The following is a 23766-nucleotide window of genomic DNA, read 5'->3' on the forward strand; positions in this document are numbered from 1 at the left end:
CAGCTGCTCTAGTTGGAAGGTTAATAAAATTAAAACATAGATTCACAAAACGTTTGTTTTCACTTTTCTCTATTAAAGATATACTTCAAAGGGACATCTGTGTGCTTCTCTTCTTATCACTCTCTGTAGCCAAGCAGTGAAACCTTGTAGTGCCAAGTCAAAACAATCAGAGGAGAAAAAAAGTTTCATTTTCAATACACAAACTCCAATTCACAAACCCTTCCAGCCTCCGAGCAGCAGTGATACCATTGCAAATCTAATTTCTTTTGTGTCTTTTTGTATTTCAAGTTAGAAAAAAGAGTCCCACCTTTAAATCAGTTAGAAAAATACCCACAGCAATGAAAGAGGAAAACTTTAGTCCATAGGTTACAGAGAACAATAAAGAAAAAGTAGAAGAAGGAAAACTTAATCCATCCGTTTCAAAAGGCTTGCATAATTCCATCCATGAATATAGCATTTAAAAGTAAGATAACCAGTGTCCAAAACTATTCCAAATTTAATTCCGCCGCTTGATTCTTCTGTTCTCCAATTTTGAATAATTTTAAGTTTTTTATAGTCTCTTTTTAAAACAGTAAAAGTTCCTCACTAGCTGGAAACACTTTCTCTTTCCGTATATTTCCATTTTGGAACTGCCCTGACTTCGTCAGCCTTGGCTGGATTTTTTGTCGCCGGCTTGAAGAACTTCTCTTGCCTCTATCAGGGACTTTGCAATATCCCTGGGGTCAGCAAAACGTATTCTTCCTGTTCACTGTCTCTTCGGGACAGTTTAGGTCCGATTGGACCACCCAGCAGCAAAAGTATTGGCTGCAGTCTCAGAGCATCGAGACCGCACGTCCATATCGTCGTGACGTTGGCTCCTCCTCCTAAAAGGACATTTCTTGAACTGCTTCACTTTATTGGTTTAGTGTGATTGCTAAAGGTTTTACAGGAAGAATACCCTGTTCTATGTTCATCCTGTAATCTTATTACATATTATGGTAAATACCTTCCTGCTGGTGTACCATTTGCAGGTAGGATAATTAAGATTCAAAGGCCCTTTATTTAATTTTGCATTTCTAGTGCCAGGATGTTCTAAACCACTGACTTATTTTCTAGTACATTCCCTTTGGGTTTTTCTCCTTCTCTTTCTGTGTAATCTCTACATTTTACTAGCACCTGTGGAGAAAACTATTGTTTTCAGTACTAATAAGTAACACAGTATCACTTAAAACACTACCTGTTGCTGTGATGTCAGTTCATTTCAAGGTCATGCTGGTGAGCTCTTTAAAAATCTTTTAATTAATTTATTTACTTGAATGGAAAGAGGAAAAAATGCAAAGCAATAACAAAATGTGTGAGGGGTTTATATGTGTTTTATCATTCATACGTTGCAAGTAATATCAGATTTTAAATCCACTGAGTAATTAGTATAATACATTTATATTGCTATATTAAAGGACATGTCTCCTAGATATGGGGGTCCATTTAATTGCCCAGCTATCAATTTGCATATAACAAGGATGTAATTGAAACATCAAAAATATTACATCCTATTCAAATTTCATATTATAGGACATCACAAAAACATGTTTTAATAAAACAGCATTCTCTTTATATCTCTAGCACAATTATTTATTAGATTTATTTAATTAGGTTTACATGAAACCTCCTCCTATTTTTCCCCATAATGACAAACCTGTGAGGTAGGTTGGATTGAGAACATTTGACTGGGCCAAAGTCACCCAGTGAACATCTGGAGTAGGTGGACTGGAAACTTGGTCTCCCTGCTGCTAATCAACACCTAATCATTATCTCACACTGATCCGAAAAATGTATCTTGTTTCTTTTCAATAGAGGTAATAAGGTCCGATAGGTCCAAAATATTGTTTCTTGAAAAAGCTGTAATTTAATAATATTTTAATACCAATATTTAGATGAAATGGGGATCTATTCCCCTTGTGCCATCCAGTCCTTAATATGAGTGTGTCAAATTGCTTTATAATTAACAATTATTATAAACAAAAATTACCAGCCTTTTGGGTCCCATAGGATTTAACTATTACTTACAATAACTTAGAAAAATGGCCTGAAAATGGCCATGTTTAAACTGAAATGTCAATAGATATTGCCAGTATATCAATTTAACATAGGACATTGAGAGAGAAAGCCATCGGAGTTACTTTAGGCCAGCCATATTCTCTCTCAGCCCACAACATGAGGTTCGGGTAATAAGCCTGTGACAGTTAATTCCTGTCACAACAATGGATCAACGCTCGACTGAACCCAAAAAGTGGACCCTGCACTTGAGGGGGAAATGTTAGAAAGGAAACAAAATTGTACAACACCCCGCACCATTAGTATCCAATAAGTAACCTAAACATCTCATTCATCTAAACATCCATCAAAATAGTTTGTGTTATTTTCTTATATTCCATCCTCACATGGGAAGGATTGGCAAAATCTAATTTAGTTGGTTACGTTTGCTGGGTATTTATTCCTAATAGTTTCTTTTCATTGCTCAATTTCTGGTCAAAGTGTCCTAAATAGCCAAATGAAAAGAAAAATAAGTGATTAAAATCAGCAGAGCTTTTTCTGCTGCAAATACTGTATTTTTTTTATTTACTGAATATGAGAATAAAAACTTTTCCCTGCTTCTTTCTTCAAATTATGGAATGCTTATTTTTTTTTACACTCCTTAGTTGATTCTTGCCAGCTGATTCTTTAAATTTCTAAAGAATCTCCTATGAAAATAATTCTTAAGGAATTGACATGTTAATAGAAGTAATTGACATGTTAATAGTCAATTGTAGTCAAAAGTAATTGACATGTTAAAACACATTCAACTGTGCTAGTTTCTGTACCTGAGGATTGGATATTTCTCAGCCTGTATACATTATCATTTAGAATTTTTGGAGAGTCTGATTCTTCATTCTTCATTTGTCATAACACGAAGATGCTATAGCCATAAGGAAATAAATAATCACCATCAGAATGAAAATTAAAAATATGCATGGAGATGCTTCAAATTTTCTGGTTGAGTCTGTTCCGTTCCAGGTATCAATCAAAATGTGACTGTTCCAAGCAAGAGTGGTTCAGGGAGAAGTTGGAAAAGGCCAGAACTGAGGAGCTTACTTGGCCATGTCAATCAGGGACCTGAGTGGTGGCAGCAACAGCTGAGGAGAGGGAGCAAGGCAGAATGGGAAAAGAACAGAGGTGTCAAACTCAAAGGCCAGATTGCAGCCCGTGGGTGCTTAAATCAGGCCTGTGGGGCCAACCTGGAAATACCGAAGGATCAGCCCACAGTACCTCTGGCAGCTAAAACAGGCTGCATGCATACGCACACCCCTAATTTTCACCCTCCATGGCCTCCTGCAGCACTCTGCTGGCCGAAAACACCCGGCAAAGTGCTGCAGAAGGCCATGGAGGGTGAAAATGAGGCGCAAGGGGTCATGCATGGATCCCCCGCACCCTGTTTTGGCCGCTAGGTGCTGCAGAAGGCATCCAGCCCCACCGCTGGCCCACAGAGGAGAACTACAATGCTGATCCGGCCCTCGAAGAAATTCAGTTTTAATATCCCTGCAATAGAAGATTGAGGAGGGGGGAGAGGGACATTAGGGATGTGCTACAGCAGCTGAGGGAAAAGAGAAAGGAAATACACTGGGAAGTTAGCAGTAAGTGGCTTGTGGGCATACTATATTAGAGCATTGGGCAGTGGCAGCAGCACCCAAGAGGAGGGAGGAAATAGCACTTAGACTTATATACCACTTCATAGTGCTTCACAGCCCTCTCTAAGTGTTTTACATTTATATTTCCTCCCCAAAAAATTGGGTCATCATTTTACCAACCTCGGAAGGATGAACTGGTGAGTCAACCTTGAGCTGCTCTGAATTGAACTCTGAATTGAGTTAGCCTGCAGTACTGCACAACCATAATTGCTGAAAATATGTGTTTTAGTGTTTATGTATTATTTGTGCTAAAATAGAGTTCTGGCGAATGTGACGACGTAAGTGCATTTTTTTCTTATCATATTCTTTTTATTGCTTTCCTAGCTCTGTACTGGCCACTTGTTTGCTCTTGTTGATCCCAATTTTGGTATTTATTTATTTATTTCTCTTTTTCCTTGTTTTAAAAGGAAGTGTCCAGTGAGAGGAAACTGTCAGTCGAAGCCAGGTCCTATTCTTCCAGCACTACTTCTCTTTCCTTCCCTCCCAATTTGCCTCCTGTGCTCCCCTTCTATCCCCAGCACTCTTCATCTGAACTGCAGCACTTCTCCCATGATGCTCCAGTGACTAGTATGGTGGGCAAGATGCATAGACAATCAGGTAAATGATTGGGTTTTTTTAAAAAAAAATGTTTCTAATCATTTTTAAAAATACCAGAAAAAAGAGTGAACAAACAACAAAAGAGAAATTTCAAATTGTTAAAATTAATAAAATTGCTAAAGAATTAATACTTGGGGTATTTACCAATCCTGGAAAACAATAATCAAATAGCACACATGTGAGCACTATAAATGAACAAGTCAATGACTAGAAGTGAGCATGGGTTTGTTAAAACAGATCATGCCTTATTGCCTTCTGCGATACAGTAATTAAATTAGTGATCAGAGAAATGCTGCATAATTTACTTGGATTTCTGCAAGGCATTTGACAAAGTAGACCCCAAACTACTTGGTAAGATAGAACAGTGTGGGATAGACAGCACCACAACCAGATGGGTTCGTAACTGACTGACCATTGAGCATGCAATGGAACTACATCTTCATGGAGAGAAGCATGCAGTTGGGTACCTCAAGATTCTGTCTTTGGCCCAGTACTCTGCAACATCTTTATAAATGATTTAGGTGAGGGAATAAAAGCGGAATTCATCAAATTTGCAATGACATCCTAGGAGGAATTGCTTACACTTTAGATGATAGACTCAAGATTCAGAAGGTCCTTGAGAGACTTGAACATTGGGTCCTATTCAATAAAATGCAATTCATTGTTGAAAAAAACAAGGTCCTTATGCATAGGCAAAATACCCCAAATGCACAGATACCGAACATAAGGAGTGTCAGGTGCAGAGTGAAGGGGTGACACAGTTTCAGGTTTCAACAAACAGCAGTAAAACACAGGATAAATACATTTAAGATTCTTAGGCAACCCCAGTTATACAGTGACTGGGTTAATTACTTTAACAATTGGGAATGGACCCACATATTTAGGACCCAATTTCTTAGATGGTTGGGTGGACTGTAAGTGTTTCGTGGAGAGGTAAACACTATCACCTACTTTGAAATCTTTTGGCTTCATGTGTTTCTGTCAGCTTGTTTCTTATGTGCTTGATGTGCCTCCTTCAGTGTCTTACAGGCAAAGAGAGGGGGGAAAGAGAGAGAGAAAGAAAGGGGGAGAGAAAGAAAGAGAGAGAGAAAGACAAGGGACCCAGAGACAGATTGACAAAGAGACTATGTTACTGGTTGGGAGTGAGTGATGTCGAGTTGGCCACGCCCAACCAGGTTTTGTGGCTCCCCATATTTTCTTTTCTGTGGGAAAGTGTCCAAATGGCTCTTTGAGTGTTTAAAGTTGTAGACCCCTGTCTAGATCCTCAAGAAAATAGCTCAGTACTGATTGGAACAGACTGTAGAAGCTGATAATTAAATTCAAGAATAAAGTATGTAATATCCCTTATTGCACCTTTCCAGACTTTCATTAGAAAAGTTTCTCAAAGCAAATGATTTTGTCAGCTGTAGTTCTTCTGTTATGAGTAGTCTAGAATTAATTTCTTGTCGTAGGATTGGTATTAAGTATGCAAAGACTCAAACTCCTTTCCTGATATGTATTTTTGTTGCTCTTCAACTAAGGATAGGTAAAATAATATTTTTCAATTTGTTCATTTTTCAGGAAATTGGAAGAATATCCAAAAGTGTCTAACTGTGCCAGACAGGAATGCAGCTTTCCACACAGAAGATAAATCATGCCTGCCACTGAATTATGGGAACGCCATTTTCAAACAGAACCGGTCCTCTCAAGGGCAAACACCTTTTAATATATCTTTAGACAGTGGAACATCAAATGCTTCTAACCACTGGCTACAGAGAAGTCATGCTGGCCAAGAGCTAGCAACAGCATCAGATAGCGAAGCAGCGCATGGGGAATCTCCCACCCAGATGAGTGAGGACTCACAAGAGCCTCTGCCCCAATGGCCATTCCCTCAGGAAAAGGACAAGGCTGGTGCTCTTGGCTGGAGGAAGTCTCCTGGCAGGGGTTATGGGACAGTCTCACATGGGACTTTAGGACACAAAGGCTTTCAGAGTGGCTTCCTGGTTTCTCAGCAAGCCAAGGCCCGAAGCCCAAAGCGTGTTGATATGCCCCCAGATGAAGACTGGCGACAGCACACCTTTGCTCCACAGCCTGCCACAAGAAGCTTCTTCGTCCACTCTGGAAATGCCCTGTAAAACCCTGGCTTGTGCAGCAGTTGCCTCCATGCACAGCCATGACTGGTGAGATGGCACCCTTCTGTTGGGCTGTTCCTTTTGAAAGAGGCTCTTGTCTGAACTGAAGATACTGAAATGCAATTGATATAAGATAGCAAGATTTTTTTTCCAACCAGTTGTTGCTAGTTTTGTCTTTGAAATAGTTATATCGTTGCCGAAAACTAACTGCACTTTATTTCTTTGTATGTACTGCTGTTTTATAAGAACCTTGTCAGCAATTCCATTCCTAACCTTTTGCTATAGAAATGGTTTAAGGCTCATTTGCAGTAGAAGAGAGGGCAAGATTTGCATTTGGACTAAAATTAAATCCTCTGATGTTTTCTATAGGCTGTATTTGGTGAATTTATGTATCATGTTAAGTAGCACTAGAAAGCCTATGTGCCAACTTCCAATTCAGTGTTATGTTCTTCTGCTTCATTATATGCTGGGGGGAGAGGGGGGAGATTTCAGACCTTTCTACAGAATTGGCCATGTTCATAATTTAATAAGATATAGGCACAGATAACTCCTATAGGGGCTAGAGAGGGAGTGGTGAGAAGATATGGCGCTAGCCCATTTCTCATTTTTTTCAAAGTAGACTACTAGGATTTGAAGTAGCACGTTTAATAAACACAGAATCACTGTAACTATTTTAGGCTCTGACATACTTGCCTTTGTAAGTTTTTTCAAAGAAATAAATGAAATAGTTATGTTTATTGAATTATTATTAATTGCTTTCTTATTTTCAGAAATGTGTTTCCCAAATTCTTTCACTGTTCATTTTTTCTCTTTTGTGATATTAAATATTTTATGTGTGTTTTATAAGATTATGATTTACAATAAAACTGTCAGGGTTCCAAATAGCATCCAAAATTAAATCAGAATCTGAGGCAAATGATTCCTCAAAGTTCCAATTTATTAAGAGAGCCATGTTGGCACATCTGGGAAAACCTGAATCTGAAGGCTTCCCAGTTTTCCCACCCAGTTGAAAGATCTTGCCCCCACACTCACAAGTCCCATCGCATGGTCCAATCTTCCACTGCCATGCTGTCAGCTTCCACCCATCCAGTTCTGGTCAGGTGCAGAGGTGCAGAGACAAAGGATGACCTTGGCTTTCTAGAAAGAATTTTGTTATGGCTACATATCATCTAACTCCCTACAATCCCCCCTCCAATTTTCCCGCAATAGAAAATGCATAGTAGAATAAAACAAAGTGTGGCAGACCTGAGGTCCAAAAGAAAAGATGGCTGGCAGGCCTGACAAGAACAGTTGTGAACAATGCAGACAAAATACACCCTATTTAAAGGCCCTGTTAAGAAGTTAATATCCTCATCCTGATTTTCATTCTTTCTATATACCCCAAATGTCATTAAGACCCTTCAGACGGCTTCCACCATCCACATTTATAGTGCAACCTGAAAGGCATTTAGTGCCTGGTGTCAGGAGGGGTACATAGATCCTACATTGGCCTCTGTGGTGGATGTACTGGAATTCCTGCAGGAAGGTTTAGAAAAAGGACTCTCATCAAACAAACTTTGACAACAGGTCGCAACTTTGGCCTCTTCTATTAGTATAGGGTTTTTTAGTTCTCTAGCTCACCATAGTAGAGTTAGAACCTTTCTCAGGGGCGCCTCTAATTTGCTGCCCCCAACGATACACCTTTATCCCACCTGGGATTTGCCCAAGGTGTTACAGGCACTGACCACAGCACCTTTTGAACCCTTAAGGGAGGCTAGTCTTCGCCTCCTCTCGTGTAAGGTGTCATTCCTAGTGTCTATCATATCTGCCAGACCTATATTAGAATTGGCAATGTCGTCAATGAGAAAGGATTTCTGTGTGTTTCATGCGAACAGGGTGGTCCTGCGGGTGGACCCTGCCTTTATGCCTAAGGTTAGCTTCTTGTTTCACCGAGCACAGAAGTTAATACTGCCAACTTCTGTCCTAGGCCTCAGCATGCTTTAGAAAGGCAATGGGATACTTTAGATGTACAGAAAGCCCTCCGCATTTATATTTCTAGAACATCTTCATTCAGGAAGACCGAGGCCCTGTTTGTATCCTTTTAACCATCAACTCTGGGCCACAGGGTGACACCTTCCACAATGGGTCGTTGGCTAAGAGCTTGTATTGCCAGAGCATATGAGAGCCAGGCTCTCCCAGGGCCCAGGGGGGTCACAACCCATTCTACAAGTGCGGCTACTACAGCTGCTTGGGGTACTCAGGCGTCAATAGAAGAGATATCTAGGGCAGCAATGTGGACATCACCAGTGTCATTCATCCACCATTGTAGACTGATGCATACTCTTCTGCAGAAGCAGCTTTTGATCGCCGTGCCTCAAAAGGTGATTGAGGAGGATGGCACTTTGGGCCAAGACAGATAGGACTTCCAAGACTTTGGTGTGTCCCATCCTGGACTCTCCCGTCGATACCATGGAGAAGGGGCATTGGTCTTACCTGTGAACGCCCTTTTTCATGATGAGCGACGCGAGAGTCCAGACCTATCTGATTGACTGCTTGGCCAGTGGCCAAGAGGTGAAGTTTGGACTGGACAGAGTACAAGATTCCACTCGCTTCATCTTCATTGTTGAAAACGGAGGACCGTTGCCAAGGAGGCATGTCTTCAGAATTTCAATTCAGTCAACAAGATGGCAGGCTAGAATAATCTATCCTATCCTGGACTTTCTTCCTTAAAAGGAAGACTGTATACCACAGTCACTAAAAAGAGTCATAATTTAATTAAAATCTCCATCCAAGTTAGCCAGATTAAAAACTGAGGGAATAATTCTGTGTAAAACATCTGGGTGACTTTCTGTTGGACCTTAGTAATTAAAAAGGGGTCTCTTATAGTAACGTCTAAATACTAATTTAATTGTCACTAGTTTATGGTTTTGCAAAGCCATCTTTGTTCACCATTTGTACTGTGCCAGCTCCCCTGAAAGTTGGAGGGCAATCAACTTTGGAAGATCTGTATAGGAAATGAATCTAAATCTGGCCTGGATCAGGAAGAGCAGACTGCCTGTTAACAGGACCATATCTATATGTACCTGCAAGGAGACTGAAGGAGAGCAGCTTTTGCAAGGTTAAACACAAGGAGATAATGTGATTAGCCATCTTGCTCCCAATCACAGCAGAGACTGTCAACTGTCCAACTAGTGAATAAACAAGGACACACTCTCAGGAGATTTAAATTCTCAAAAGTAAAACTTTATTGGATACACCATATTGGTACTGAAAAAAACAAAACCAACTCTGGTTTTCCCGCGCAAATGTTTGTCCAGTTAAACAATATTTTCCCCTTCTCCCCACCGCAGGGTGATTGTCCATTTATGAGACATTCTTTTGTTATAGAAACAGTCCCTCTCTTTCCTTGATGCTCTCACAATCTCTGCATTCATTCTCTACATTTCATTTCCACCTTCCATCCCCCCAGCTCATTGGCAATTGAAAAGCATTAAAGTTTGAAAGAAGCAAAGTGGTTCAATCTTGACAGATACTAAGTTAGCAGACATCACTTTCAGGAATTAATTGATTAATTATTTCTAAGCTATTAGAGACTTTTGGAAAGACAAATTGGAAAATGTCAGATCAACCTGCCTTCAATCCAGAATGAAAGAAAAATTTAATAATAAGCTTAGAATTTAAAGAATCTGAAATAAACAGCAAATAGCTAAACAATATTTAATCTTAGAGAACTATAAATTGACTAAGGCAGGGGTGTCCAAACTTGGGAACTTCAAGACTTGTGGACTTCAACTCCCAGAACTCCCATGCTGGCTGGGGAATTCTGGGAGTTGAAGTCCACAAGTCTTAAAGTTCCCAAGTTTGGGCACCCCGGACCAAGGTGCTAAATAAAATTGGAATATTGAAATTTTTACAATAGTATTTTGAAAAATTATAAAACTGCTTTTCATGGGAAATATACTCTGTTTGGGTTTTTACAAGACATAATAAAGATGCACAATGTCATAATTTCAAAATTTATGGACAATTTCAAAAACTGGACATGCTTACATTGTCTGAGTGTAGCTCTTATCATTTCCTTTCTCAGAGTAAACAACATTATGCAATGCACACAGTATGAAATAAGTAACAGCCTTTGTGACAATACAGAACAGGCACATTTAGGCAGCAGGTTTATTGTAAAGTACATGATGAGCTAAATTAAAGCAATTATATGTGAAAAATAAAAGAACCTGATGCATACTTAATTGTCTAGGATAATTTATATTTTTATACGCTCTTGATAGCTGGTAGTGATCGTTGGCTGTTTGCAGCTCTTGTTTTACTTTCTGAGAGTGCTTCCTACTGACCCACAATGGCCAAGAGTAACCGTCTGTAATCCCCGCTTGTGTCACTTGAAATCATGGTGGCCAAAGTCTTCTGGTACATCTGCGTGAACAGCTGTTTGATCTGTACAAGATCAATCTGTCCCAAAAGAAACAGAATAAAAATACAACATGGAAGAAATGTAAAGCCATCGCTTCAGATTGAAAGGACACTACAGGTAATTTCTGGGTTAGAAGTATTCCCTTAGCAAATGCTTGAAGTTACACAATAAGCACCCCCTAATGTTTGTGAACAAGTCCCAAAACTATGAATCTTGCAGTACCAGGACAGTTGTTTGCCCCTACGAACAGTCACAGAGGCTCTGCAACTTTTGTCCTGAACATTGCCAGCCAAAATGGAGCTTCCAAAAGGCTGATTCGCCCCTCCGACATTCCGTTTGGGCCTCCAGAGGCCTCACCTGGCACGTTGCAGGTGGAAATGGAGCTTTTGAGGGGTGGAGTCACTACTCAGAAGCTCTGTTTCGGCCTCATACACCCCACAATTGCTTCCCACCCACCCAACCTGCAAAGCCGGTCACCTAACATGTGAAGATCTAGCAAGCAGTCTCCTTTCTAGCCTCTCAGCCATATGTGTCCTTTTGCAGCTCCATTCGAGCCAAATCTGCCCCTCTGATGCTTTTTGGGGCCTCCACGAGCCTACCCAGCCCATTAAAGGCCAAAATGGAGCTTCCGGAGGGTGGTGAATGGATTCACCCCTCCAACACTCAGTTTGGGGCTCCAAGGGCCTCCCCTGACCCATTGCAGGCCGAGTGGAGCTTCCAAGGGGCACTTTAGGAGTCTATTCTCTGCAAATTGAGGCCAGGATGTTTGCAAATGGAGGGAAGGTTTTGGTCCTTCATGCCTTCCTCCATTTGCCTTGCTCTTGTTTCCTTGCTGACGCCTGCAGGGAGATTGCATCCCTGTAGGGTCGGCAGCCCTTTGCAAAAACTCTTTTTCAGCACCAGCAAAGCTTGGGAGGGGCAAATTCCTCCCTCCGAAGCTATATTCCTACCGGCAAAGGGCTGCCAAAGCCTACAGGTACACAACCACAAAGCACTTTGGCAGCGAAAAAGGCCTGTGGCCCTCCGCACCTTTATCATCACTGGAGCCTTAAGTGGCTCATTGGTGAGAATGGCCTGGAAAATGCGCACACAGCCCTTTGGGCCTGTTTTGTTGCCAAAGCTGCCTTCAAGTGGTTTGGCCTTGAGAAAGGAGGCCAGGAATGGCTCCCTTTTTCATCACCAAAGCCATCCTTAAGCAGTTTGATAGCGAGAAAGGAGGCCTGGAAGTGCACACACGGGGCCTCTGGGCCTCCTTTCTCACTGCCAAACTACTTGATGAAGGCTTTGGTGATGAAAAATGAAGGAGCAGGCAAAGAAACAGGCTTCATCTATGAAGTGATCTATTGTGGCAGGATGGGGGGGGAGCAACTGTGGGGACTCCATGGGGGAATGAGGTATCTGTGGGTTAAGGGATGCCTTGGGTGGTCTTAAGTAGGTGGCCTGTTCCATCACTAGCCTCCACTTTTTTTTTTTATTATTTAGTCATTTATTTGACATTTATAGGCCGCCCTTTTCCCTGAGGGGACTCAGGGCGGCTTACAATTAATGGGAAGGGAGTGCAAGACAAGACACAAGGAAAAAAAATGTGAATAAAAAAATAAACCAATAAAACACAACATTCATTTCAGCATTCGGGTGGGGCGAGGTCAGAGTCTTATCCCCAGGCCTGACAGGATAGCCAGATCTTGAGGGCTGTGCGGAAGGTCTGGACGGTGGTGAGGGTACGAATCTCCATGGGGAGATCGTTCCAAAGCGTCGGAGCTGCAACTGAGAAGGCTCTCCTCCGCGTAGTCGCCAGTCGGCACTGACTGGCGGATGGAATTCGGAGGAGGCCTACTCTATGCGATCTGATGGGACGAAGGGAGGTAATTGGCAGAAGGCGGTCTCTCAGATAGTCAGATCCACTACCATGAAGGGCTTTATGAGTGGTGAGTAGCACCTTGAAGCGCACCCGGAGATCAACAGGTAGCCAGCGCAGCTCACGGAGGATCGGTGTTATGTGGGCGAACCGTGGTGCGCCCACGATCACTCACGCGGCCGCATTCTGGACTAGCTGAAGTCGCCGGATGCTCTTCAAGGGCAGCCCCATGTAGAGCACATTGCAGTATTCCAGCCTAGAGATCACAAGGGCTCGAGTGACTGTTGTGAGGGCCTCCCGATTCAGGTAGGGCTGCATCTGGCGTACCAGGCGAACCTGGGCAAATGCCCCCCTGGCCACAGCCGACAAATGGTGGTCAAAAGTCAGCTGTGGGTCCAGGAGGACTCCCAAGTTGCGGACCCTGTCTGAGGGGTATAAATTTTGACCCCCCAGCCTGAGTGATGGAGCGTTGGCCAAATTGTTGGGAGGGAAGCACAACAGCCACTCGGTCTTGTCCGGGTTGAGTACCAGTTTGTTAGCTCTCATCCAGTCCTTAACGGCCTCAAGACCCCGGTTCATCACGTCCACCGCTTCATTGAGTTGGCACGGGGCGGACAGATACAGCTGTGTATCGTCCGCGTATTGATGGTATTTTATCCCGTGCCTCCGAATGATCTCACCCAGCGGTTTCATGTATATGTTGAATAGTAGGGGGGATAAGACCGAGCCCTGCGGCACCCCATAAGTTAGGGGCCTCGGGGACGATCTCTGCCCCCCCACCGACACCGACTGCGACCTGTCCGAGAGGTAGGAGGAGAACCACTGCAAAACAGTGCCTCCCACTCCCACCTCCCGCAGTCGTCGCAGAAGGATACCATGGTCGATGGTATCGAAAGCCGCTGAGAGGTCAAGGAGAACTAGGATGGAGGCATGGCCTCCATCTCTGGCTCTCCAGAGATCATCGGTCAATGCGACCAAAGCGGTTTCTGTGCTGTAACCGGGCCTGAAGCCGGACTGGAAGGGGTCAAGATAGCTAGCTTCCTCCAAGGTACGCTGAAGCTGGAAGGCCACCACCTTCTCAACAACCTTCCCAACAAAGGGAAGGTTGGAGACTGGACGATAGTTATTAAGAACGGCTGGATCCAAGGATGGTTTCTTCAGGAGGGGTCTCACCACTGCCGCTTTAAGTGCGGCGGGGAAGTGCCCCTCCCGAAGGGAGGCGGTAACGACCGCCTGGATCCAGCCTCGTGTCACCTCACTGCTGTTGGCAACCAGCCAGGAGGGACACGGGTCCAGTATACAGGTGGAGGCGCTCACAGCTCGCATAGCCTTGTCCACATCCCCGGGGGCAACATCCTGAAACTCAACCCAGAGATGGTCTGCCAAGTTATTCCCCTGTGTCTCGGCTGGATCTGCGGGGGTGGAGTCCAAGTCCGACCGAAACCGAGCAACTTTGTCCGCCAAGAACTGGACATAATCCTCAGCCTTACCCTGTAAGGGGTCCCCTGCCTCCCTCCTATTTAGGAGGGAGCAGGTTATCCTAAACAGGGCGGCTGGGCGGGACTCGGCGGACGCAACCAAGGTAGCAATGTGTGTTCTTTTAGTTGTCCTTAGTGCCCGGATGTATTCCTTGGTGCATGCTGTCAGAAGTGCTCGGTTCGATTCGGACCTATCGGACCTCCACACGTGCTCTAGGCGTCTCCTCCGGCGCTTCATCTCCCGGAGCTCCTCGGTGAACCAAGGAGGCCTCCGGGATCCGCCGACCCGGAGGGGCCGTAGTGGCGCAATCCGGTCAAGAGACTCCGATGCTGCCGAGTGCCAGGCAGCAACAAGAGTCTCCGCCGAACTGTGGGCGAGAGTATCAGGAATAACCCCAAGCTCCGTCTGGAACCTTAGGGGGTCCATAAGTCGCCTGGGGCGGAACCACCTGGTCGGTTCCTCCTCCCTACGGTGGGGGTTTGGCCTCCGGAAGTCTAGCCTCAGTAGGCAGTGGTCTGACCACGACAGGGGTATGATCTCGTTACCCCTCAGACCAAGATCACAAATCCACTGCTCCGAGAGGAATACGAGGTCGAGTGTGTGACCCGCTGAGTGGGTTGGGCCTCGAATTACCTGGGTCAAGCCCATGGCTGTCATGGAGGCCATGAACTCCTGCGCTCCATCAGAGTGTTCACCGAGCGAAGGCAAATTGAAGTCCCCCAGAACCATAAGCCTAGGGAACTCAACTGCTAGCTCGGCTACCGACTCGAGGAGCGAGGGGAGGGCTGCTGCAACGCAGTTGGGAGGCAGGTACGTTAGCAGCAGACCCACTTGACCCTTGAGGTCCAGCTTCACCAGTAGGGACTCACACCCGACAAGCTCCGGAGCAGGGATCCTACGAGGTGCTAAAGACTCCCGGACAACAATAGCCACACCGCCACCCCTTCCCTGGGCTCTCGGCTGATGAAGCACCTGAAATCCATCTGGGCACATCTCTACGAGGGGGACTCCTCCCTCTGTGCCCAGCCATGTCTCAGTAATACATGCCAGGTCTGCCCTCTCATCTAAAATTAAGTCCCGGACGAGAGGAGCCTTGTGAACAACAGACCTGGCATTTAGCGACAGCAGCCTGAGACCACTCCCCCCCCCCCATGGCCTTCAACATCCCAAGGTACCTCACATGCATTTAATAAGCCACACATTTGATTAGCAAATGTGTGAACGAAAGGAGGGGATGATCGCTTTCAAGGTACGAATCCTCGGGTTACAAATGGAATTGTAACTCAAGGACTACCTGTACATGTGCTAACTCAACCTTGAGATTTATCTCAGTCACATGGGAGCTGACTTTTGGACAGAGAAAAGGAATGTACAATCAAAAGCATTGTTCAGCATTAGAAATGCCAAACCACGTTTTCCACTACAGTATTTGGAGAATTAATATAAATCAACCACCACTGACTGCAATACATAATGATTTCAAATTATTGATATGTGTATGTCTATAAAATACATTTTGTATATTTTTTCAGATTGTTTTTTCTGTTATAATTTTGCCTATTTTTTTTTCAATTTGTTTTTGTTGTTATATTTAAAACCAAATAAATTTATACTCTTATTAATACTTTTATTTTTAAAAAGTCCCTATTTATATCACTTTATATCATAAGTCATTCTGAGCAATGAGACCGGCACATTTCTTTTACTTATATTTTCAGTGAGTCCAGAAGAAAGCTGCTGGATCAAGAAGCATTCCCTGGTGGAATTACTTTAATTTAAAAAGCTAAGTTGCTACAGGCAACAGCTTTTTCTAAAGCTCCAATGCTCTCATTACTATGAACTTTTCAACTGGCTTTTTTTTTCCTGTCATGAGAAATTCATTTATAGAAAATATATAAAAGAATTTCTCATTTCAGTAAATAATAACAATAATAGGAAAATACAGTTAGTCCTCAACTTACAACAGTTCATTTGATGACTGTTCAAAGTTAGAGAGGCACTGAAAAACTGATTTATGCTCATTTTTCACACATATGACTGTGTGAAATATCCCCATGGTCATGTGATCAAAATTCAGATGCTTGGCAACTTATTCATCTTTATGTGTCCTAGGTTCATCACCTTTCGCTTTTTGTTTTTGACAAACAAAGTCAATGGGGAAACCAGATTCACTTAACAACTATGTTACTAACTTAACAACTGCAGTGATTCAGTAAACAACTGCAGCAAGAAAGGTCATAAAATGGGGCAAAATTCAATTAACAACTGTCTTGCTTAAGAACAAAAATCTGGGGCTCATTTATGGTCATTAAGTCAAGGACCACCTGTATTGAGTTAAGGACAATTCTTACATTATTCTAGTTTTTAATTGTTATTTTTTTCCTCCCAAAAGATGTCAATTCATTTTAAAATTGAATTGAACAGCTTAATATTAAACCCCATATTAAAGGTGTAAAAACCTCTTAAGTGATTCAAGTGATCCGTTAAGTGATCCATTGTGCAACAACAAGACATATAGCTATATATACTATCAGAAAGTAAGCATTCTTACCTCACTACGAGTTACAATAATTCTAACCAGGGTAGAATCATCTGTGCCAGCTCCTTTCATGGCATGATGAAGTCTTTCTGCAAAAAAGGCTGGGCGATTTAGAGCACATTGTACTGCAAGAAAGCAAACCCAAGAATATGTCCACAAGTTAGCATGGGAAGTTAAAAAAAAATGTTTTCCACAAAAAGGCAGAGCTTTTTCAAATACAAACTTTAGACACAAAACTTAATTTTACTATAAACCAGTGGTGAAATTCAATTTTTTTTACTACCAGTTCTGTGGGCGTGGCAGGGGAAGGATATTGCAAAATCTCAATTCCCTCCCCACTTGGGGCCAGGCAGAGGTGGTATTTGCTGGTTCGCCGAACTACTCAAAAATTTCAGAACTTGTTAAATTTCACCCCTGCTATAAACTGCAAGTGTTTGTCTTATTCTTTTTATTTTCATTATAATATTTAGATCTGTTTTCCCCACTTCCAAATATGGGTTTGGTTGAGCCCCTTTAAGAAGGGAAATGAATGGAAAGAAGGGAATGAATGGAAAGAAGGGAAATAAATGGAAGCCAGAGATAACTGTACACCAATAGAGGTAGGTGAGAATATATATCATATTTTTCGGAGTATAAGATGCACCAAGATTTTGAAGAGGCAAATTAAAAAAAAAAGTTTTTGCACTCTGCAGACCTCCCCAAAATGGGCCCGTTTTTTATTTTAAAAAAAGGCATGCATAGCCTTTAGGAGGCTTCCCAAGTGCTCCAGGGAGCTGGGGGGGGGGGGGCGAGTAAAAAACGGCCCATTTTTGCCCTCCCCAGCCCCCAGGAGCACTCTGGAAGCCTCCTAAAGGCTATGCATGGCCATTTTTTGCAAAGGGGTTTCAGGAAGCCAAAAATGCTGTGTTCAGTGTATAAGATGCACTCAGATTTTCACCCTCTTTTTTGAGGGAAAAAGATGCATCTTATACTCCAAAACATACGGTAATTCAGTTTGTTGAGATTTTTGATTTCATTTTTAAACTTGGTGCGCTATATAATTGGGCTTCTGCCAGATTGGGACTCTGTCAGAATGGAAGAGAGGGGAAAAAGCAAATCAGAGGTAGCACTAGAACTAAATCCCTGACATTAAGAAGCCCTTGATTGCAAGATTGCTCTTCCTTTCAGTCCAACTATTTTTCTACTTGCAATCTCAAATTCTCCAGAAAAAAAACAACAAAAACAGGTGATCATGAGTTGCTTTATTTATCATAAGGATAAATGAGAATTACTAGAAGAAGTGAGAATGCCTCCATTCCAGCTCCAAGCCATAGGACCTTTTTTAATGGAACCACTTATTGGGAAAAAAAAACCCTCTCAAAGAATGCAAATGACCAGCTGTCTGCAAGGAATATAAATCCTTCCATTTCTCACCATCCAGTCAGAGCAGAAGCTTCTTGGATGAGAAGTGAAATGTCTTCAAAGAAAAAACAAGAGAGTCCTGTTGCCTCCTGAAAAAGCACCTTTGGGACACTTATTGAAAAATGTGAAAATAACTTACAAATAGCCTTCAAGCCACGCTCTACATTTCCTGAAAATTCCCGGCCAATGCTGCTTAATAAATCACGGTTAGCTATCTGCAAATAAATGTCAGGAAAATGAAAGAAACTGTATAAAAACCACTGGTGGAGCAAAATCATTTCCCCCCTTTTGCAGGTAACAGTCTACTAGAGGTGCCCCACCCAATCTTTCTTTGTTATACCTGTGAATAAGTTTCCACAGTGGCTTTCAGCTGGGGGAAGCTTCTGGTTGCGAGGATCATGTTGAAGCAAGACTCATCTGTTCCCAGTTTTCCTTCCCCAGCTTGGTAAAGTCGTTGCGCATCCTGCTGAGCTTTTTGATAATCTACAGTTTGATTCTCGTCCCGATTACCCTGCAAAGAAAAACCATGTATCACGACCACTGCACACTAGCTTTCACTCGTCACTAATCACTTAACAATATAAACAATGAAAACCACTGAATTCTAAAAAAAATTAGTCACACAATGTTGTTTGTAAAATTACTTTTATTAAGAATCCATCAAAAATAGAAATTAGTCATGCATCATTTCTAAATCCAATGTTTCATATTTCATGCTCTTTACCATGTTTTTATCATAAGTTTAAAAAAAAATAAAGGAAAGAAGGAAATTGGCTTCCTTAAGCATTTAACAATTTATAAAATGTAATTTTATAAGCAGAGAATTAAGATGGCTCTTAACATGTGTTACATAACTAAAACAAAACCTCCCAATTACATTACTTGATTTGGGGGTGGGCTGTGGCAGAATTTATTCAACAATTAACATATTCAATAATACTTTTCTTAGAGCATTTCTTTTATAAATGTGATCTGAAGTTACTGTGCTAGGTTAGGTTAAAGGTTACTTGCTCCAACCCCTCCCCACTGCTCAGTCCAATGCAAGTCAATTACCAGTTGTTAGCAATAGCAGTTAGACTTATATACCGCTTCATAGGGCTTTCAGCCCTCTCTAAGCGGTTTACAGAGTCAGCATATCGCCCCCACAGTCTGGGTCCTCATTTCACCCACCTCGGAAGGATGGAAGGCTGAGTCAACCTTGAGCTGGTGAGATTAGAACTGCTGAACTGCAGATAACAGTCAGCTGAAGTGGCCTGCAGTACTGCACCCTAACCACTGCGCCACCTTGGTGTTGGTGATAAGAAGTTGGCTTTTGGTGTTGGTGATAAGAAGTTGTTTTCTCATCTTCTTTGGAGCTGAGACAAAATAGGTGGCTCCAACCAATGCCTCCCTCCTCCCTAGCCCTTTCAAAGGAAAGAAAAACCAAAGCAGGTAGCGGGTCATAAAAATACCAAGACCCCCGCCTTCCGCCAGAAATGCAGCATCTCAATAGGGATCTATTGCAGGCCTGTATAACTGAAGGCCTGTGGGCCACATCCGGCCCACGGGATGCTTAGATCTGGTCCCTGGGGCCAACCTGGAAACAGCGACAGACTGGCCCGCAGTGCCTCTGCCAACAAAAAGGAGCTCAGAAGGGCTGAGTGCTGCCCTCCTAAGTTCCGTTTTCGGTTGCAACGGCTTCCTGCAACCCTGATAGTGGGAATGGAAATTCCAAGTGAGAAGAGCCCATCAAATGGCATAGGCCTCCTTCTTTCACACTGCCCAACATTGTTCAGTTTCAGTTAATTTTTGGGAGGTATATGCACACAACTGTAGTTGGCTCTGTGCGTTCTCCTGCAGTAGGACAGCCATGATGGCTACATCGCTGGCATCAGCCTGAATAACAAAAGGCTTTTCCGAATTCGGGTGCCTTAGCAACAGTTCAATTAAAAGTTTTTTTTTACTTTTCAAATGCCACTTGGCACTCCATTGTCCATTTTAAGGGTTGGCTGGATTTCGGCTTGTCTACCCCCTTTGTTTTTAGCAGGTTAGTGATGGAGAGGGCAATCTGGGCAAGCTACAGGTTGAATTGTCTGTAAAAGTTGGCAAAGCCAAGGAAACTCTGCAGTTATTTCCTTGTGTGGGGAGGTACCTAATCCAGCACTGCCCTCACTTTATCTGGATCCATTTCCACCCCTCATAGGAGATTCAGAACCGCAAGTAATCTATCTTGTCTTTGTGGAACTCTCATTTGGACAGTTTAGCATACAGTTTGTTTAGGAATGCTCTGACCAACTTCATGTGCTCTGCTTTTGTCTGGGTGTAAATCATTATGTCGACAAGGTATACTCAAACGCCCAGGGATGATCTTTTTAAATAACCAGGCTAGAGGCTTCAGTAACGGTTTTTCAAGGCTTTATTAACGTAGGGCTGAGAACTAGGATGAATCAGAACGTGGACAGCTCCCGACCAACTGACAGCTCTTTATATATGGGAACTGTCAGTTGTCCAGCCAATAGGCTCTCAACACGTCCTTCTCCAGCTGGCGGGTGCGTCGCAGCCAATCCACTGCCGGCTGCTCCAGCCCCTCCCGTCGGCTGGCACGGGAGGACGCAACAGATCTCATCCCAGGGATGATCTCAATAGCAGTCTCTGGGACAGTGGAGTGGGAGCTCATCAGAGCTCTATTCACTGAACATTTCAGTTAAGTCCTGGTATTCTTGGGGCTCACCCAGCAGCTGCTCTCCCTTTGATGCAGCTACCACTTCTCTGTGAGGCTCATCTCTTGCCTTGAAGCTGATGTTGCATGGAGCTTGCTGTCCCTTTGGGAATTTCAGAAGCACCTCTTTCCAGTCCATCCACAGGTTCCACTATTTTAGCCAGGTTAGCCCCCTCCCAACTGCGGTTTCTCCTTGTTCTCCCTCATCTCTGTCCATTCGGGCCATGGCCTCTTGGGTTTTCAGATTCTGGAAAGCTTCCATCATGAAATGCATGGTGTGGTTCTTCCTCCAGGTCATCATCATTGTCCCATCTTCAACCATGCTGCTGGCTGCCTCGGGTGTGGGTGATCCCTTTGGCCCTTCCTCCACAGTCCTCCTTCTTCTGCATGTCAACTGACATCTCAGCTTCATGGGGTCCTCCAGGTTAGCTGCTTCCTCTGTCCGTTCGCTGGAGGCTACATCAGGTTGACCTTGATGGAGGTCTCTCCCCAGCATTCAGTTCTTCGTGCTTGCTCCCCTGGTTGGACATCTTATGCATAGTCCCCACAATAGGATGGGTACCTTTCTGGATTGACCACTTTTCAGATCCTGCCTAATGTAAGTTCTTGCCTCAGCGGTCCCCTCAAGAAAGCAGAATTCTTGAAACAGGTAGCATTTCAAATAGAACTTTTATTGGAAAAGAGTGATAGCAAAGAGAGTAGGCAGGATCTGAACTTCCCGTGCTAAAAGGTCAGGTTAAAAGTTATTTGTTCAAGCCCCTCCCCACTGCTCAGTCTAATACGAGCCAATCACCAGTTGTTGAGTTGCTGTGAGAATTTTAGGCTGTGAAGATGATAAGAAGTTTTCTCAGGCGCCATTCTCTCGTCTTCTTTGGAACTAAGACATCAGATGACCCCAAGCCAATTCTTCACTCCTCCCTATCTCAGGAAGATACATCAAAGTAAAGAAAGACTAAAGCAAGTGACAGGTCCTAAAAATACCAAGACCTCCTCCTTCCATCAGAATGGCAGTGTCCCGTTAGGGATCTATGGAGAACTGACACTGTCATCCCTTTGAAGGAGCAGTTATGGTAGCTGGCTTTCACTCTTCAGCAGCCTATGGAAGTCATCCCACAGCACTGCCTTTCTTCAATGGGCCTTCTTCTCCTAAGATCTCTGCTGCACTTCTGAAAACCTTGCTCTGGCGTCTTCTTGAATCAACAACCTATCTTCAACTGCTAATCCTTTCTAAATCTGTTGTGGTTTTGCCTTCTTCCATCTCTACTCACTGTTTCCCAAAGATTTTATGTTGTAAGGGTCAACTTGCCTATGGGAAAATACAACCTATGGAAAATTATGAGAACCTATGCTACTTCTCCTATGGGTCAGTTTCTATTTATCATCTAAAACAAGAAATGTACCTGGCTGGATATATAGATGACAGGAAGCTAAAAAGTAGTGGGTGACAGCAAACACCCCAAGTTTCAGTATATGAATATGCTTCACAAGCAAATATATTATGAGAGAATGCAGTTGTTATCTCACCTGACACATAGATACAAGTAATCGTTCAAAATGACCAGAGGTATCAGCCCGAATATCATGCTCAATATCTCTTCCAAATTCATTCTTGTAACATTTGACTATTTCTTGAATCTCCTGATTTGTTCTTGTACAAAGAATTTCAATCAATACATTTTCTTGGGTACCTGCACCCTGAAAGCAGAAAAACAAAGTTGCCATATCGGCACCAAAAAAAATGCTTGAAAAATGGTCATATATGTCTTTTATGGTATATCAACATCTAGGCTAAGCTGCTTCATATAATAGTGTAAGCATAAGCCACATTATGCAATGTCCAACTCCCAAATAAATCAGTGTTAGATTCCATCTTTGATCACCTGCCAGGCTGATATCTGCAAAACTTGGCAAGGAGTCTTGGGGAGTCAAGAACCAATTAAGTGAACTAATTGTCTCCTGCAAACTCCACTCCCCTTTCGCTCCTCTTTTAATTCCTCTGGAAGGGGGCGTTCATCGTCCACCTGTGGCCTTACTCCCAAGTCAACCCCTGTTCCTTAGCTGTTCCCTTCGTCTGGCAATTCTGCACATGCACACACTGGGAACAGACTCCAGCTGTTCGTCTGCTTCACTGATGTCTGACTCTGAAGGCAGCTGATGATTGGCATAGACTCCAGGATTGGCCCATGTTCCTCCCCAACCTCATCACTGTCCAAATCTGCTGCCAGCACCACTGGCCACTGGCAGGGCACAACAGGTGCCATTTCCACTACTGAAGCTTATGGCTGGTCCAGCCAGGCCTCCATTATAAATAGAGTAGGGGATAGAGAACTGTAGATGGGAACCAGAGCTTTTGAGTTCCTGTTGACATTTTTGGTACCCACATTGGAAGTTGCAGAACTGTGACCACATAAAAGATAAACATGATTTGACAGGCATAACATTTAGATCTAATAAGATCTAGTAAAACCATTCCCAGAACAAATATCATTTTGCTCTACTAGCAATAAAAGAGGAAAATGTGGGTTAAAATATTCATTCTTGCTCAGAAATTCAAATGAATTAATGCTCTAGAGCAGAGGTGTCAAACTCACGTCATCATAGTGGCATCACGTGATGTATCAAGACTTTTTTCCCCTTCACTAAATCAGACGTGGGCGGGGCCAGCACATGACACATCTGGCCCACAGACTGGGAGTTTAACAGCCCTGCTCTAGAGTATCTTGGTGATGATATTCTTCCTTAGAAGGATTTCAAGATCAGAAACCTTTGACTTGATTCTAATCAATATGGAAAACCATTGAGGAAATGGAAATAACAGGAAAATTTCAGGGAAAGTGCTATGTAATGCAAGATTCTTTTATTGTAAGGGAAGAAAACTGAATGCAAATATCTATTTTAAATATAAAGTGGGGAATTTTATTATAGCAGCAGTGAATGTGATTCATGGCAAGAGAAGCAAGTGATAAAATGAGTA

At 43.0% G+C, this 23766-nt stretch overlaps 2 protein-coding genes across 3 annotated transcripts in view; one reads left to right on the top strand and one right to left on the bottom strand.

The window, feature by feature from the left end:
• USP54 (ubiquitin specific peptidase 54) overlaps positions 1–7154 on the top strand; it is a 108978-nt gene extending 101824 nt beyond the window's left edge. The window contains 2 exon segments of the mRNA XM_032231577.1: positions 4112–4301; positions 5862–7154. Of these exon segments, the coding sequence (XP_032087468.1) occupies positions 4112–4301; positions 5862–6415 (744 nt within the window). The 3' untranslated portion in view covers positions 6416–7154.
• A 2458-nt stretch (positions 7155–9612) lies between these two features.
• ANXA7 (annexin A7) overlaps positions 9613–23766 on the bottom strand; it is a 44385-nt gene continuing 30231 nt past the window's right edge. For both annotated transcript variants that reach the window (XM_032231599.1, XM_032231600.1), the window contains exons 9-13: positions 22317–22487; positions 18435–18605; positions 18234–18309; positions 16706–16818; positions 9613–10855 (exon numbers count right to left, since the gene is read on the bottom strand). In XM_032231599.1, coding sequence (XP_032087490.1) covers positions 10733–10855; positions 16706–16818; positions 18234–18309; positions 18435–18605; positions 22317–22487 — 654 coding nt within the window. In that variant the 3' untranslated portion in view covers positions 9613–10732. The remainder of the gene's footprint in view (positions 10856–16705; positions 16819–18233; positions 18310–18434; positions 18606–22316; positions 22488–23766) is intronic.

Source organism: Thamnophis elegans, chromosome 15 (assembly GCF_009769535.1).
Source record: "Thamnophis elegans isolate rThaEle1 chromosome 15, rThaEle1.pri, whole genome shotgun sequence".
Lineage (NCBI taxonomy): Eukaryota > Metazoa > Chordata > Lepidosauria > Squamata > Colubridae > Thamnophis > Thamnophis elegans.